This window comes from Brachyhypopomus gauderio, chromosome 11 (assembly GCF_052324685.1).
Source record: "Brachyhypopomus gauderio isolate BG-103 chromosome 11, BGAUD_0.2, whole genome shotgun sequence".
Lineage (NCBI taxonomy): Eukaryota > Metazoa > Chordata > Actinopteri > Gymnotiformes > Hypopomidae > Brachyhypopomus > Brachyhypopomus gauderio.
Window position 1 is genome coordinate 1,918,597 of NC_135221.1, and position 18,209 is coordinate 1,936,805.

General features: G+C 40.9%; 1 protein-coding gene across 1 annotated transcript; it reads right to left on the reverse strand.

Moving 5' to 3' along the window:
- Nucleotides 1-235: 235 nt before the first annotated feature.
- On the reverse strand, nt 236-16,621 carry LOC143526559 (cystine/glutamate transporter-like). Its single transcript, XM_077021029.1, has 12 exons — nt 16,032-16,621; nt 11,576-11,702; nt 7,470-7,585; nt 7,060-7,185; nt 6,651-6,750; nt 6,509-6,553; nt 4,064-4,187; nt 3,357-3,460; nt 2,887-2,983; nt 1,867-2,016; nt 1,496-1,673; nt 236-1,374 (listed from the first exon to the last, which is right to left on the reverse strand). The coding sequence occupies exons 1-12, from the start codon at nt 16,315-16,317 to the stop codon at nt 1,319-1,321; spliced, it is 1,509 nt and encodes a 502-aa protein (XP_076877144.1). The 5' UTR covers nt 16,318-16,621; the 3' UTR covers nt 236-1,318.
- Between the last annotated feature and the right edge of the window lie 1,588 nt (nt 16,622-18,209).

Sequence of the window (18,209 nt, forward strand, 5' to 3'; positions counted from 1 at the left end):
CCTGAGAACCATCAGTGAAACACCACCGAAAACATTCACGCCCTAACCATAACACCACAGGGTTGCCAACTTTTCAAGATCACTTGGAGTGAGATTTGAACCTGGAGGGGGTGACGAGTGTAAGTTGTTGATGGGGGGGTGTGTGGCGAACGTAAATTGTTACCAGGCGGGGTGTAAAATGGACACAAATTAAGTTTATATCGCGATCGATCGATCGCCAGTGGTTGATGCCAGAACGAACTAGTAACTCATTGAATCATAGATATGGATCAGAGGTACATAAACTAGATTTTTTTTTTTTCGCGTGAGAAATCTGTGTTGAAGACAAATGTGTGTGCCTCATGCTCAATGCGTGAGAGTTGGCAACCCTGTATTACCCCCCATCACCCTAGTGTTATACTATTACCCCCTACCCTTAACTTACATTCTACCCCCCTGCATTAACTTTTATACCCCACGCCCTTACTCCTTACATTCATGTGCGTGTGGCTTTGTTCTTCCTGGGTGCGTCTTGGTATTTTTTCTTTCTTTCTTTTTTGGTTCAGTAATAAACACTAACAGCATATTTTGTCAGCCCTGTCAGTTTTGCTGAGTCACTGTATTACTAACTCACTGGCCAGTGAGAAAAAGCATATTGTGTGAGATTGCTAGAATGATGAAGAGTAAATTTGAATGGTTGGAAACTGAATGGCTGATGGTTGGAAACTCTCTAGATGTGATATCTGATTTAGCCTAACACTGCTTCTGAGCTGTGATGTTATATTTGAGTCAGGATAATGATAATGTGTAAAAGGATATGTTCATATGTCAGTATTCAAAAACATTTCATCTGTCACCCACTGCATCTGCAGTAAGACAAATTTGATTTCTGAGGAGCCTCTGGCAACATGGTAGACACACTTTCACACTGCCTAAACCTGATTGATAGATCTGAAAACCCGGTGTGTGGTGTATATAAATACTGAATATATATGTGCTGGAATTCCATCACAGATCAAAGAAAATGTAATGACGCTCAGTATAGTGAAAATACAGCCAAAAAAATACAGCAGGGAAACAAAACAGGGTAAAAAGAATGAATGAGTGTACTCGTGCAAACATGATTCTGATTCAGCCATGAGTCTGTGTTCTCCTGTTTGGGTTAGGGTGAGGGTTAGGGTGAGGGTGAGGGTTAGGGAGAGGGTGAGGGAGTGAAGCAGTGGGCCCTTATAAAACATAAAAGGAATGAAAAGGAGAGAGGGATGAATGCACTGTGTTTTATGCAGAGCAATGAAAGCCAGAGACGATTAGGGTATGGATAGGGAGGAAGAGGGAAAGGTCAGTTCTCAGCAGGGACCACCTCCAGCACAATCTGTAGAGACCTGTTCACAAAGTCTGCAGAAAAAAACAAAAACAGATATTTTCCTTGATTACTGTCTACAAAATAGATCCATATTTATTACACAGACTAAATCATCATTTGTATTCAGCTGCTGTGATGGAAATGACTGCTGACCTGTGAGTCTCAGGAGCCATTTGGGTTTGGAGTCGAAGACAATGAAGATATAATATGCAGGAACTCCTGTGAGTGAGATAGCGAAGCCAATGCCTGTGTTGACCGGGTCAGAGTACAGTGAGAGGAAGACCATGAAGAAGCAGGTGAAGGAAAAAACTGCAGGAATGAAGATTGGGACCTGAGGAAATAGCAGGATAGCAGGATTACACTCAGGACAGTAAGATTACTCAGGATAGAATGATTACAATCGTGGGGCGTGGCATGTTTACTGGGTCTATGCCTATTACCTTAAAGGGGCGTGGCATGTTTACTGGGTCTGTGCCTATTACCTTAAAGGGGCGTGGCATGTTTACTGGGTCTGTGCCTGTTACCTTAAAGGGGCGTGGCATGTCAGGCCGTGTATAACGCATATAGATGAGTCCCACAACAGCCACTCCAATGAAGAGCCAACGCTGGAAGCTCAGGAAGTTCAGAAGGCTGTAGATGTCCCCCAGAAACAGGATGAGCAGAGTGACCGGGTACTGCAGGAACACAAGAGCAAACACTGTGAGGCTTAAACACACACACACACACCACACAAACACTGTGTGGCTTACACACACACACCACACAAACACTGTGAGGCTTAAACACACACCACACAAACACTGTGTGGCTAAAACACACACACACACGGCACAAACACTGTGTGGCTAAAACACACACACACACACACGGCACAAACACTGTGTGGCTAAAACACACACACACATGGCACAAACACTGTGTGGCTAAAACACACACACACGGCACAAACACTGTGTGGCTAAAACACACACACACGGCTCAAACACTGTGGCTAAAACACACACGGCTCAAACACTGTGTGGCTAAAACGCACACACACACGGCTCAAACACTGTGTGGCTAAAACGCACACACACACGGCTCAAACACTGTGGCTAAAACACACACACACACACGGCTCAAACACTGTGTGGCTAAAACACACACGGCTCAAACACTGTGTGGCTAAAACACACACGGCTCAAACACTGTGTGGCTAAAACACATGGCTCAAACACTGTGTGGCTAAAACACACACACACGGCTCAAACACCGTGTGGCTAAAACACGCACGGCACAAACACTGTCAGGATTAAACACACACGGCACAAACACTGTCAGGATTAAACACACACACTTCATGAATCCACTCAGGAGTAAATACATATGCATTCATGACCATAAATAAAAATTTCATGTGAATATGATATGCAAGGGGTTTGATAAGAAAGATCTATGGTATATTTCAGTGCAGTGTGTGTGTCTGTGTGTGTGTGTGTGTGTGTGTGTGTGTGTGTGTGTGTGTGTGTGTGTGAAGTTGTGTGTGTCTTGTCAGTAATAATCACCAGAACAATCACAGCAGCTATTGGTGTGTGTCGTCGGATGTGAACCATAGACAGAACTTCTGGAAGATGACCTTCTCGTGATGCTACATAAAACATTCTGGAGAGCAAGAGAGAGGTTTGTTACCACAGAGCCTAAGATTCGCTAGCTGGATAGCTCAAACAAGGAATGCACCATTTCAAATTGGTTTTGATGGGAAGAAAACATTCTGGCTGATGTTAACTTCTAGGTTTAGGGAAACCATGATAGGGTTAGAAAAACTACACAATGTTAATTATATAACTACACAGTGTTAATTACAAAACTACACAGTGTTAATTACATAACTACACAGTGTTAATTACATAACTACACAGTGTTAATTACATAACTACACAGTGTTAATTACAAAACTACAGAGTGTTAATTACATAACTACACAGTGTTAATTACATAACTACACAGTGTTAATTACATAACTATCAAAGGTCACCTGGAGAAGGCAAAGAGGCACCCATTCATAGAACCAAAACACGACAGGGACACAAATAAGGGAACTGCCAAAGAGAAGTTACCCATCAGCTTCTCAGCAAAGGTCTAGAGAGAGAGAGAGAGAGAGATGAATCCATGGAAACAATCAAGGACCCAACATTGAGCTTTCATTTTCTTCCATTGTGAGCATTATGCTTGTTTTTAACAAGTCTGCTAAAAAAGGTTCCTCATAGGAGTGACATGATCAACAGACCGAGAGAATTACACTGGGCTAATGGGAGGAGAAAGCTTTTAGAACATCTCCGAGCCCAGCTGGAGATCTCCACACACACACACACACACACACACACACACACACACACACACACACACACACACACACACACACACACACACACACACACACACACACAGCTGCTGTCAGTTAGAGGTAGAAATATGTGATTATTGCAGCAACAGACAAGTAAATGGCTGTATAAAGGACCCTCTCCTGAGGAGGAAGGTGTTTGCTATTAGTCATTAATGGTGAAGCAGATATGATGGTGCTGGAACTCTTTACTATAGAGCCAGTCTGCCTGTGCCTACACACCTGCATAAATATAACGGTGAGGAAGATCCTTGGGCAGGAGAACACACTAACCCAACCCTAACATTATACTAACCCAACCCTAACATTATCTTGAATTGTGTTGCTAAGCACTCACTTACCACAGCAACGGCGCGCGAGGCCAGCAGCTCGTGTGCTGATATCACTGTATAGTACGCCATGTTAGTCAGAGTGTACCAGACAGTCACAATCACCATGGAGATGCAGATAGCCAGTGGGACAGTCCTTGATTTAAAAAAAAGTAATCAATCCCAACCAGATTCACTAATGACATCAAACATCACAGATTAGATTTTTCTAGAAGTTAGGTACGGAGTTAGAGTTCATGTTAACGTGGCCCCGAGACTTGTCAGACTCCATGTTTGTTAGGCTCAACCGCACTGACGTTGTTAACTATAGTATCTGTGAAATCTGTCACATTTCATTGATGTCAAAGGTTTGAAGGAATGTTTTGTAAACAATATATTCTAGTGTGTATCAATTTGTATCTTGCATGTTTTCTAGATTTAAGTTTCGAGAAATGTACTTTTAAAACGGTTAATTTGCCCATTTAACTAAAGTGCTGTATGAAGTACTTAACCATATTTACTATTGACATCTCTAATCATCTTCTTGCTCTATCCTCTAGCTAGCTAAGAGGTGTATGAATTACATAAATCAATTATCGAGTGAATTACCACACTAGGTCATCAAAAAAAAATTAATAAATGTGAATCGGTTTATCAGCCTCTTTGATATATTGAACTGTTTTGGTCTGACCTTGTTCATGAATGACGGGAGACCAAACCTGGCAGGTGGAGCTCGTAACTATTCCATACTAACCCTAACCCTATAGGACCTATAAACCCTAACCCTATATGACCTATATACCCTAACCCTATAGGATCTATAAACCCTAACCCTAATCCAATCTCATAGACTCTCACCATATAATAAGTGCAATAATAACAAGTGCAATAATATGTGGAATATGTGCAATATTACTATTTAACTATTTAACATGCAAATCTTAGTGTTTAAACTGTTTATCCTATAACTGTACATAGAACTGGAAATCCTCTACACCTTTATTGTATTTAAATTTAAAAAATTTTATTATTCTATAGTGTAAAAATTTTTCTTATACTTTTTATATTCTGTATGTTTGCACTGAAAAGGGGAAGCTTTCAATCTCATTGTACATGTGTATAATGACAATAAAGGCATTCTATTCTATTCCTATATGACCTATATACCCTAACCTCTAACTCTTTATGACCTATATACTCTAACCCTAAGCATAAATGACCTATATGACCTATATACCCTAACTCCTAACTCTTTATGACCTATATACTCTAACCCTAACCATAAACTACCTATATACCCTAACCCCTAACCTTATATACTATAAACAGGCGCTTTTACCGCCATTGATTGGACATAAAAGCATAGTTTTGAGTACTTAAAGCTGTGTTTTTACTGCTTTAAAAAAATAACATTTAAACGTTGCAAAATGTGTTTGTGTTTGTTTTTCGTGGCATTTTCCCTCCACTCTGACAAATAAAGCGTGTTTGATTTGAGGCAAATCTTTTACTACTTTAGCTTTCCGTATATTGGTTAAACTATAATAAGGACATAACAGCTACATGCCTCACTAAATGTGCACCGTGAGATCAATGGTGACAACCACCACGGGTAGCTATAAAATCGGTTACTACTTTGTCACATAGCTAGTACTAATTTATGTTTTAGGATGGGAGTGGGACTGTCTTGTCTGGTCCTGTCCAGTAACATGCAGACATCTTTTTATTTCAAAACAGGAAATGTGGAAAATATGGAATCAACGAGGAGGAAACATTCAAACATTTCAGAACATGTCAACCTGTTGCTGTACAGTGTGCAACATTTTATTGTACATTATTTATTGTTCAAATAAAAAGGAGAAATGTTCAGCATCAGCTCTCTATGAGATATGAAAACCGAGCCCATGACTGCTATAATTTCTGAAAACCACAAGGTGCTGCTATTTTGACATTCGTGTTAAATGCTCTAATACTTCAAATCCTTTACCAGTACTAACCCTAATCCAGTACTAACCCTAATCCAGCACTAACGCTAATCCAACACTAACGCTAATCCAACACTATCCCTAATCCCTAACCATAAAAATCAGGAAGAAGCCGCAAAAGCTTCACAATGTTTGGACTAGATCTGTTGTTATCTAGAATTAACACCTAACTCTAGAATTAACACCTAACTCTAGGGTTAACACCTAACCACTCGGGTTAACACCTAACTCTAGGGTTAACACCTAACCTCTAGGGTTAACACCTAACCACTCGGGTTAACACCTAACCACTCGGGTTAACACCTAACTCTAGAGTTAACACCTAACCACTCGGGTTAACACCTAACTCTAGGGTTAACACCTAACCTCTAGGGTTAACACCTAACCTCTAGGGTTAACACCTAACCACTCGGGTTAACACCTAACCACTCGGGTTAACACCTAACTCTAGGGTTAGCCTGTCAGAATTTTGCTTCTGATTTTGAACCACACTGACCGTTCAGGATTGTCCACCTCTTCTGTCACAAAATTCAAATAAAACCTGTAAACAAAAGTAATGATTTAAAAACAAGAAATAAACACAAGGAAAGCTGTCTTTTCCCTGTAAGCCCTATAGGGCAGCACAGAGTAGGACCCACCAGCCAGCGTACGCATACATCCCTGAATAGAAGGCCAGTGGAAGGCTGGAGACCTGCACCGCATCCACCTGAAATGCATTCTGGAAGTTTTTTGTCTCTCCTACAAACACAACAAACCAAACATGTAAGAACAGGCCTTGTAGCATGATCACGGCACGGCACGGAGTTTAGGGGTCATGACCGAATGACATATTGTTATTTTTCTTTATTGCTGGTCCAGTACTTGAGATTTTGAAATAAAGGTAATAACTGGAATGTAAATAACTGGATGGAGGCTAACATTCAAGTGCACTTGTGGAGGGGCTTTCCCTTGCTTACAATTAGAGGAGTTCCCCACTCATGTTCTTGTTTTCCTGAATAGAGTTCAACAAAGCTAATACAATTATTGTTCAACTGTGGTGAAGTTTACCTTGGACAAGTTGGTACATTCCTGGTATAGCGATGAGTAGCATCGCCAAAAGCTTGATAAACGTGAGGACAATCTGCAGTCTGGCCGTCCAGCTCACACTCATGCTGTTAATGTACATGACAGCAGCTACAAGGAAATCAAACATCAGTCCAGTGGTGAGGGTTAGGTGTGAGGGTGAGGGTTGGGGTTAGGATGAGGGTTGGGGTTAGGGTGAGTGTTGGGGTTAGGATGAGGGTTGGGGTTAGGGGTTAGGGTGAGTGTTTGGTGTTGGGGGTTAGGGAGGGTTAGTCCCTAATGACCGTGGCTTCTTTCAGCAGGATGGTGCACCAGACGAGTTGAAGTCCATAAAGCAGATTAAATGAATGTGTAGTGTTTGACATGCAGTATGTGCCCTTGTAAAGTGGACTTACTGATTCCCATTGCTGTTGTCAGTTTGATTGCCACCTCGGGTACTTGGCATGGCATAAAGATCGGCTCCAAAATGTAGCGACCAAAGGCAAGAGCGATCACAGCCAGTCCTGCAGGCCTTGAAGACGAAAGGAAAATACTGTCATTGTTATTCCAGAACATGTGCTGCTACACATGGTGAGGGTCAGATGGTCTGTTTAGGCTCAGATGGTCTGTTTAGGCTCAGATGGTCTGTTTAGGGTCAGATGGTCATTAGGGGTGCAGGTGCGTTCTCAGGTTCCCCTGGTGGGTTTGGTCCTCTAAGGCAGTAGTGCTACCAGGAAGTGGTTTAAGATTACATCGTTTTCTCTAATGATGATGAGGCAGGATTCACGCTGCCATCACTCTGCTGGTCTCACTCCTGCACTTCTGACATGTCACTGTGAATGAGAGAGACTACAGTGTTTGGTACTACAGAGACTACAGTGTTTGGTACTAACACCAAACATGCAAACAAATGGGATGTTTATGTTTCAGGACGCATTTGTACATCAACCAGGAGTTCAAAATTATATGATTTGCACTGAATTTACCAAAGGTTAAAGGTAACAAAACTGCAAAATTAATCTCTGCAGTGAACAGTTTAATAGTCATTTATTATTTTTGGTTAAAAATAATTATACTAATTCTTAATATTACAGTTATATATTATTCTTCTATATATTTCAGTGCAACAAAAGGACTAAATTAAAGGATGTTTAAAAGTCTGCACACAGCATTTATTAAGAGAGTCTATGAAGGGAAATACATTTGTTTCCTTTGTAAATCACTTGCACATGTAAAGGGTCTTTGCAAAGTTACATACTGTATACGATGCTTATAATATAAATGTTATATTACCAATATAAATAATGGTAATTAGTGTTCTTAATTGTAATGGTAAATTCTGTTTCTTGGTCTGGGATACCCTCAACTCTGTGGAGTCACTGTGAAGGTTCTCCCTTTCACTTCTACATATTTGTGTGAGGCAGGGTTCTCAAACATGTCTGCACTCAAAACGATGGTCTGTGTTTTATCAAACATTGTGCCAAGAATTATGGATCTTTGCAAGACTCAGGTCTCACATTAACATCTCCTACGTGAAAGATAGGGGGCGCTAGTACAGATAGTTACTTTTAGGCCTAGTAATAAACAGCGAGAGTAACAAAGTCAGTGTAATTCGTTACTGTACTGTATTCTTGTTGTTTCTTTACTCAAGTATTTCCATTTTTGTACATTTCATAGTCAAATATTTCAAATGTTTTACTACATTATGTGAAATCCAGTGGCGGCTGGTGCTAAAAGTTTTGAAAGGGGCACAAAAAAACTGAAAAACCAAAACGCATACAAAGGTACAAAAAAGGTAACACACATGTCCCAGCAAGACTGTACTGTGTTTTGTCATAGCAGAAGAATAAGTGTATTACATTAACTTGTTGGTGTGTTAATATATACTTAAAATAACTGTTAGTTTGTTTAGGATTTGCTCCGGTAGCTAGTGTAGCCAACAAGCTAACCTATATTTTATTTAACGGTCATTTGTTTTCAAAATGCACAATCTTAAGGTCTTCACACACTCTCGAGTTTCCTGCTGGAATTACAAGAGGCGGGACATTTCTCACTTGTATTTGTAATGTAATATAAGAGAACCGTTCAGTCAGAGGCCTTGTAGGCTGAGGGTTAGGGTTAGGCTGAGGGTTAGGGTTAGGCTGAGGGTTAGGGTTAGGCTGAGGGTTAGGGTTAGGGCAGTGCAGTAGGATCTGACCCTAGGATTGTGCTCTTTTGAACTAAGATTGATGTCCTTCGTGGAATCTGTTGAAACACTCCTGCAGCTTGGGGGCCCCAGTCCTCACTGTCCCCACAACATTGGTGTTAACCTTCCACATTCAATCCCTGATATTCAAGGTCCCGTATTCCATTTTTAAAAATGTTTCCATAACCTGAGGTTTCTGTTACCACTGCTGTTTTCTGCATTTTATGTACAACCACGATGCTTGGTTGGTTTGACATTAGTGTGGGCTTCTGAAACATAGATGGACAGGCTTGATACACTGCATTCATACATTAATACGCAGCGGAACCATGATTGTTCCCTGCATGTATATATGGATAAATCCTACCAATGGCTCTAAGAGGCTGTAGTGAAGGAAGGCACAGAGGAATGGATCATGGCAGCAAAGGAACAAGCTTAGAATGCAAGATTAATAGTGGCTGGGATCTACCCCACCAGGCAGGACCCAGCAGAAGAGAGCCATAATGAATAAATGTTCAATTTTATATAGCGCCTTTCAAGATACCCAAGGTCGCTTTACAATTTTAACACAGGTACATGTCATACACAACTAATCACACACTGGCGAGAAGCGGCAGCCAATTGTGCACAGCGTACTCTCTACTGGAAGCCACAGCCCCCTGGGGGACTGAATGGGGTGCAGGAAGGGGAGAGAGGACAGACCCTAGTGGCAGAACACCATCCACCACTGGACATACAAGCACACACACACACATATACAACTGCTTTTTATTGAACAGAGACACACAGTGACACACTCGGGGAGAGTTTGTTAGGAAATCCACTAAGATAGCGACTTGAACCCAAGACCCCAGTGCTGAGAGGCAAACGTGCTAACCACCAAACCACAATGATAGTGGCGGATGTAGTGGCGGGTGTAGTGGTAGATGCCATTTGAACTACCAAGTCGTTTGGATGTTTGTTTGTTTGTTTTATTTAATGTTGTTCATTATTAACACTAGAAAAGCGGCTGTTTTGATCCACCACTAATGGCGCCTTGTGTCAATTGGCTGTCGCACTGCAAATTGTTTACAGATACATTACAGCCATGTTGTGATTAGTAGTAACATAGACATGAACAGAGCATTCACAGTGGTGTCAGCCTGCAACACAGCACGAAGCAGGTTACAACGTCTTCAATCTGCATGCTATAATCTTCAACTGCGTCAATTGACTCATCTCGCTGTTCTAGGTATAGACTGCTGTATCATGCACGCAACAATTGTAAATCAGCTGTTGTCTTTGTTTTTCAAGTGAGCATGCTAAATAAATACATTTTCCTACAAACGCATATTAAGTAGTCATGACGAAGACTTGTAATGTGCGTCAATTGATGTGTCCCGCTGTTCTAGTGTTAAGTGTTTATTGAAGTTCAGCATACACTTACATAACAATTTATATTAAATCAGGGTTGCCAACTTTTGATGTTCGCTTGGAGTGAGATTTTAACCTGGAGCCCGTGGCGAGTGTATTTTGTTGAGCGGGGGGGGGGGGGGGGGGGGTTGCAAACGAAAGTTGTTGAGCGGGGGGGGGGGGTGGCGAACGTAAAATGGACACAGATTCAGTGTTATATCGCCAGTGGATGGCGCCAGAGCTAGCGAACTAGTAACGTATTGAATCATATATGTGGATCTGAGGTAAATAAACTGGATATTTTTTTCCGGCGTGAGATATCGGAAGTGTGGCGTGAGAGCGTGTGAAAACGGTCAAATGCGTGTGTCTCACGCTCAATGCGTGAGAGTTGGCAACCCTGATAAAATCTAAGGTTTCTATTTAAATACATTTTTAGATTTTTCTTTCATTTGTGAGTAAGTGTGAATGGCCTTGTACAAAATGACCTGTATGAGCTGCTTCACTGTGCCTGGAGGTCAGATCAGATCTGGACACACATGTAGCATGTTCCCTTCACATTATTGATGCTTTGGGAGTGTTTTGCTGTTGGTTGCCAAAGGTCCCTTCATGAGATTCATAGCATCATGAATTCCACCAAGTAGCAGATATTTTATCTCTCAACCTGGTCTGCTAGGGCCACCGTAGCATCATGAGTACAGCTTGTACAGTGACTCAAAATGTCTAAACGAACACAAATGTCTCTGGAAACAATAAATGGTCTGCAGTGGCACTTCAGGCTCCAGACTTGTATGAACTGGACAGGACTGTATGTGCTATTTGTTTCAGTGCTTCTGATATAAGAGAACGTTGATATGAGGTCTGTATGCGTGTTGGGGGTGGGGGGGGGAGGTTTGTGTGTGGGTGTGGGTGTGTGTGAGAAGCAGGACTGTGGAATGTTGTACTGACCTAATGGCGATCATATCTGCCCAAAGTTGCATGAACGCCATCTGTGGCCCAAAAGCTTCCAAGATATAAGTGTAGTGACCACCTGACTTTTTAATGCAGGTACCCAGCTCAGCATAGCTCAGTGCACCTATGACACAGGGAAGAGGGAGGAGAGGACACATTCAGTACTATATACTATATATCAAACATGCTGAGATATATATATATATATATATATATAAAACCCATTCATGCCGCAGATAATGAATTGTTTAACATTTTGTATTTGTAACAATGAACTTACAAATTGTCTTGACTGTCAGAATCTCATATGAGTTTTGGAGGGTGTTACTACACTTGAGGTTTTATATCTCAGAACACAAAAAATTGTGCTGTGTGTGATATACCAGAGAAATAGACAGTAACCCTGGTAACGGTCCCTGGGATGTTTTCTATAGTGAACCACCCATCATCATCTGTGGCTGCCATTGCCATGGAAACAGGCAAGGTGCTGTCAGTAATGTGCATGTATACAGTAAATTTACCTAGTAATTTTTTTTTTTCTTGGTGTTGGTAGTAGTGGTGCATCTGCCTTACTTTCAAAGATAAAAATAAATGATTAGAAATTATTCTAATGCAGTAGGCATGGCAGTAAATCTACTTATCTATACTGAGATCAACACCGTACAGAACAGGATGTTCAAAGGTGGCTAGACTGGAGGGGGTAAGGTGGATGGGGTTAAGGTGGAGGGGGGTTAAGGTGGATGGGGTTAAGGTGGAGGGGGGTTAAGGTGGCTGGGGGTTAAGGTGGAGGGGGGTTAAGGTGGAGGGGGGTTAAGGTGGATGGGGGTAAGGTGGATGAGGGTAAGGTGGATGGGGGTAAGGTGGATGGGGGTTAAGGTGGAGGGGGGTAGGTGGATGGTGAGTCACTGTCAGAGTTTGCTGCTCCCATAAAGATCAGCTACACTCTGGGAGAGAAAACCACAGCAGTAAAGCCGTAACCCTGCAAACACAAAAGAGCTGAGAAGTGTGAAATACCTTCTGACACGCATGAATACACAAGCTGTTTAACAATACTGACACACACATGAATACACACGCTGTTTAACAATACTGACACACACATGAATACACACGCTGTTTAACAATACTGACACACACATGAATGCATGCTTCATACACACAGCCATCAACCTAGACAGTAAAGAAAAGACTGCCTGAGGCTACAAACCTCTGTCTCTCTCGCACTCAGGCATACACAAGCATATATATGTCAAGCTGTGGCCATACTGTTGTTTCACAGAAAAGTATTTTCATTTCTTATTTAATAAGTTTATATAGGTGTAATAATTTTTATGATTAATTCTGCAGTCTAATATTTAACTGCTGTGGTAACTGCAGTATTAGTGCTTAAATATGTGCTGTAATTTGAATCACTATCATGTTTATTTGTTGCTGAAGTTGCATAGACAATACCACCCTAACCCTGGTCAATACCACCCTAACCCTGGTCAATCAATACCACTAGGGGTGTGTTTAAAAAATCGATCTTTCGATTCAAATCGATCTTCATTTGAATGATTCGATATCGATTTATGAAACCTAACCCTGGGCCTGGTCAGTTTAACCCTAACCCTGGTAGGGGTGGAACGATTCCTCGAATAATTTGAGTTCCTCGATTACAAAAAATGATCAAGGAATCATAACGTCTTCATATTCTGTCAAGCTTGGTGCTATATATATATATATGTATATATATATATATATATATATATATATATATATATATATATATATATATATATATATATATATATATACTGTATATATATATATGTGTGTGTGTGTATGTATGTATGTATGTTTGTATATGTATATGTGTGTGTATGTATGTGTATTTATGTATGTATGTGTGTGTATGTGTATATATATATATAGTGTGTATGTATAACCAGAGTTGTATAGTAACGAAGTAGAACTACTTCACTACTGTACTTAAGTACTAAAATGCTGTATCTGTACTTTACTGGAGTATTATTTTTTTTCTCCTACTTCCACTTTTACTTCACTACATATTTTCCATCAGTTTAATACTTTTACTCCGATACATTTTTTATGTGCTGTATAGTTACTCGTTACAATTATAAACATGTTAACTGGCGCTGTCACCGGGTCAAGCGATCAGTCTGTCTCATGAGAAAACTGCGCATGCTCCGGTCGCGTCTCGTTTACCCTGCTGCTGCCTTCACTCAACACTTGATCTTCGTAATCTAGGTTCACTCGACACGTCGTGACTGCCGCAAGAGTCCGCGCGGCAAACATGATGCAATCACGGAGGCTCCGCCCATGCGCGTTGGCCACGCGCGCGGTCGCGTCGCGAGGTCGTGCACCTCTTGATTTATGTGCATGCGAAATTACAAGGTGGAATTCATGCAATTGTACGGCACTTTCAAGGTCCATTTTCAGTATTTTCCAGCACCTTCAGCTTAATTTACATATTTATACAAATACACATATACTCGAAATTATTACAAATAATTTGCTTTTTATCTCATTAAAAGAGATGGTACCGTGTTTGGTAACAGCAGAAGAGCAGCATAAGTGCTGCATAATAAGCTTCTTGGTGTTTTAATGTACATATATTGGCACCTTCCACACCTTCAACATTGAGTGATCGTGGCGGTGAGGGTGAGGAAGGAGACCGCCCCACATCAATGTAAGTTATAAATATAATGCACAGAAGACAGTTAGGTTAGATGTCTTAGCTAACTAGCCTAACCTAATTATGTTCATGGCGTGCTGCAGTATTCACTTAACATTAGCTGGCAATCATAAAGGCGAGGTCACGCTGAGTTGTGTTTTTAGCAACAGTAAGCCGTGTCTCTTCATGCTGACTAATTATGTGCCCATTTTTATAGTGTAGTGTTTTTATAGGGTAAGGGCATTTATTGAGGGTAAACGCAGGACAGTAGGCTCACCCTTAGAACCCGACGGACGGATTTTACATCCAAAATACACCTCTGCATCAAACCTACGACGTAGGTAACATAGGTTATCTGTTTTTTGTATACAAAGTGTTAAGCCCAGTTTTTTAAGTTGCTACTTGTTTATACATACAGACCACTTGTATTTGTCTTTGACATCTTTGATTTGTAAGTGATATATAAAAATAATTGATAATCAAACTTTGACGGCTTTCTTTAATTAATTCAAAACACAGTACTTGTACTTTTTACTTTCAGTACTTGAGTAATAAATGTTAGAATAAACTACTTGCAATACTTAAGTACAAAAAATGCTGAATACTTCTGTACCTCTACTTAAGTAAAGTTTTTAAGGAACACTTCAACTTCTACTCAAGTAAATTTTTTGAGAGTACTTGTACTTTTACACAAGTATGGGTCTCTAATACTTTATACAACACTGTATATATATATATATATATATATATATATATATATATATATATATATATATATATATATATATATATATATATAATGCATGTATGCAATGTAATCCAATATGGTATATAGCAGTGTTCTCAAGTCTCACGCATTGAGCGTGTGACACACGCATTTTACCGTCTTCACACGCTCTCACGCCACACTTCAGATTTCACACGGCGAAAAAAAAAAAAAAATCTATTTACTTCTGATCCATATATATATGTCGCCCTCCACTGAGAAATACAACAACAAGGCCCTTGCGTCTTGTACATGCCGACTCCGCATTACAAGTATAACACTATCCCTGATCTGGAATTAGGGTTAGGGGTTAGGGAAGGGGGGTGGGAGGCTTAGGGGTTAGGGTTAGGTGAAGGTTAGGGGTTAGGGCAATAATCAGCTGACATGAAGATACAGTAGATCTAGGGTTAGTGGTTAGGGTTAGTGGTTAGGGTTAGATCTAAAACTAGATCGAGCTGAAACATTTTTGTACAGCACTTATTGTTTTACTTACATTTTAATAATGTAGTTCAGTGTGGAAATAACAGTTTGAAATGCATCAGAACCTCTTCCACTCACTCATGCTGAGAGAATTTGATCAACATAACAGTGCAGTAGGAACCCAATACAGAAAATGCAAACTGGAACTGGTTTTGCCCAGCGTGTCGGATAGCGAGCGGTGAGCAGCTATAGCTCATGTTGCAGAATAGCAGTGGCAGTTTTTACACACAAACGCACACGCGATTCTGGGATCTTTTCCTACCCAGATCAAAATGTACTCACAGGCACATGTTGGGTCTGCCTGCAGTTCCTATCTGATAAGGAAACCTTCAGGCTTTGATTAGACAAGCTATTCTGATGTTTACACAGGAGTGTTTGACATTATTCTGTGTTCAGGTGCTCCACTGTAAAATAATAATGAGTGAATGTGCATCAAACTAACCAAGACTATGAATTGGAAGCAAAATAAAAATAAGTGTGTGTGTGTGTGTGTGTGTGTGTGTGTGTGAGTGTGTGTGTGTATCACTCACCAAACAGAGAGAGAACCCCACAAGTCACCCACACCACGAGGGACATCCCCACACTGCCTGAGTTTTTCAGGACTCCCTTTGGTGAGATGAAGATTCCTGCTCCAATGATGCTCCCAATGATAATAGATGTCCCTCGAAGCAGTGTGACCTTTTTCTTCAGTTCCACCTTCCCCGACACAGCGGCACCCTGGGGCTCCTTGTCCACTTGGGGATGGGGGGGTTCCGAATCCCTCTCTGAAATCATGGGGTCTTGAGGTTGTGGTGAAAATACAGTTTTTCTCATCATATTTACTACTCACACACTTGTTCACAGATGCACGCTCATACACACACTCATTCACTGTTCCTAAGACGTGCTCAGTAAGCTATTCCAGCTGGTGTTTATATCCTCTTTCCTGTATGCTGTGTGGTGGGAAGCAAATGCTGATGTCGCCACCCAAACCGATATTATCTTGAGTAGTCAAGGACCAACCTAACCCGACCCCCCCCCTCTCTCTCTCTCTCTCTCTCTCACACACACACATACACACTTTTCTCTTTTACTGCCGTGATCCTGTCTTTTCTGAGGTTTGCCCTTTCATTAGTGTTGCAGGTGGACAGGGAGGAGTCTTTGGGGAGGTCACAAACATTCCGTCATGGTGCAAAGTTGGGAGTTCTCAGCAGTCATCTGCGCTTGTGTAAATCTTTATTTAAAACCCTTGTGCTTCCTCCTTTATTCTTTCTCTACCTTCTTTCTGTTTTGTTCTCTTTCTCTTGTGTATGAAAATCGGTTAGTGTTGAACACAAGCCTGAAGGCAGATTCTTTGTTCTGTTCAAACCTACAAAGAAAGCAGGAACCATTCTTTACTGTTAACATAAACAGAAAGAGTAAAACTGGATTTTTGCATCAAAAATTGATGTAGATTCACTGTTCAGTTAAAGCCTGTAATGTGCATATTAACAACTTGTGTGTGTGTGTGTGTGTGTGTGTGTGTGTGTGTGTGTGTGTGTGTGTGTGTGTGTGTGTGTGTGTGTGTGATAGTTCCTGAAGAATAGAGCTAAGAGAAAAGAATGATGTAACATTTCATCAGCTCTAGTTTGACCACAGCCCCACCCCCAAACATCATCCCGTATCACTACCATAGGATTATATCCCCAACAAAGACTTTTGCTTTTATTGAGCTCTCTTAATCAGAATCTTTCTTTAAATGTACTTTCACTTTTAGACATACTGCCAGATTCACCAAAGATTTCAATTAGGAAGTGTTAGGGAAATGATGCTCTACTGGCTCATGCACTCTAATATTAGCCAGTCACTAAACTAAAGAGGAAACCAGTCCAAAATACACAGTGGCCTCAGATATGACTACAGTGTACATCAAAGCACATTTTAATGATGTGCTAATGCAGCTCCTGCTCTCTGAGTCTTCACCAACCCCTCATATCCAGCTGTGGCCTCCAAATCTTTTGTGTGATAGAATAAAATATTCATTAAGTAGCCAGTTAGAGAAATGAATTAACACTTGCACAGTACAATATTTTTCTACATCTTGCTGAATAGAAGTGTCATTTTTCTGTGCTCAGAATAGAAATGTCAAGCAAGGAAACTAACTTCTCAAAATGCTAACGATAAACATGAAAGGGAGCTTGAGCTTGATGTGAACGCCCTTAACCATTAACCCTAATGATCACACAGCAAACTGTACAACATGTCTTTTCCTTTTTGGGAGAGTCTGCTAAAGAAGGCAGAGGTGGGTTGGCACCACTAGTCATGGGCTCTGAAATAAAGCGTAAATAATAAATGAAGCTCAATCTGGCTTGGCCTTCTGTAGCTCACCTTGTAAAGCAGGTAGAGTAATATGCTAGGAATGTGTCATGGGTTCAATTCCCAAGGGCCACACAAACTGTCATGCTAGACGGAAAAGAATGAAATAAGACTTGCACAACTCGGCTCCCTGAAGTTCCTCTCTCTGATGTTCTGCTGAGATCATAACATCATCGTTGAGTGTATGAAGGTTGTGTGCTATGCCGCCTGATGAAACACAATGAAATAAAAGTAAATTTTATTCCCATTCAGAATGACATGCAGCTCTAACACTAACCCTAATCTCCCCCTGCACCTCTACTGCACCTCTACTAATACACATCATCCATTACGGGCATTTACTGCACCTGGAGGTCCCCCGTTGGACCAGGGGT

Excerpts from the sequence above, each read along its gene's own strand:
- LOC143526559 (XM_077021029.1), bottom strand. The coding sequence starts at position 16,317 with ATGATGAGAAAAACTGTATTTTCACCACAACCTCAAGACCCCATGATT. Across the intron at positions 11,703-16,031 it reads TGGGGTTCTCTCTCTGTTTG|GTGCACTGAGCTATGCTGAG; the intron begins GTGAGTGATACA and ends CCTGTGTCATAG. Across the intron at positions 4,188-6,508 it reads GAGGTGGACAATCCTGAACG|GACTGTCCCACTGGCTATCT; the intron begins GTCAGTGTGGTT and ends TTTTAAATCAAG.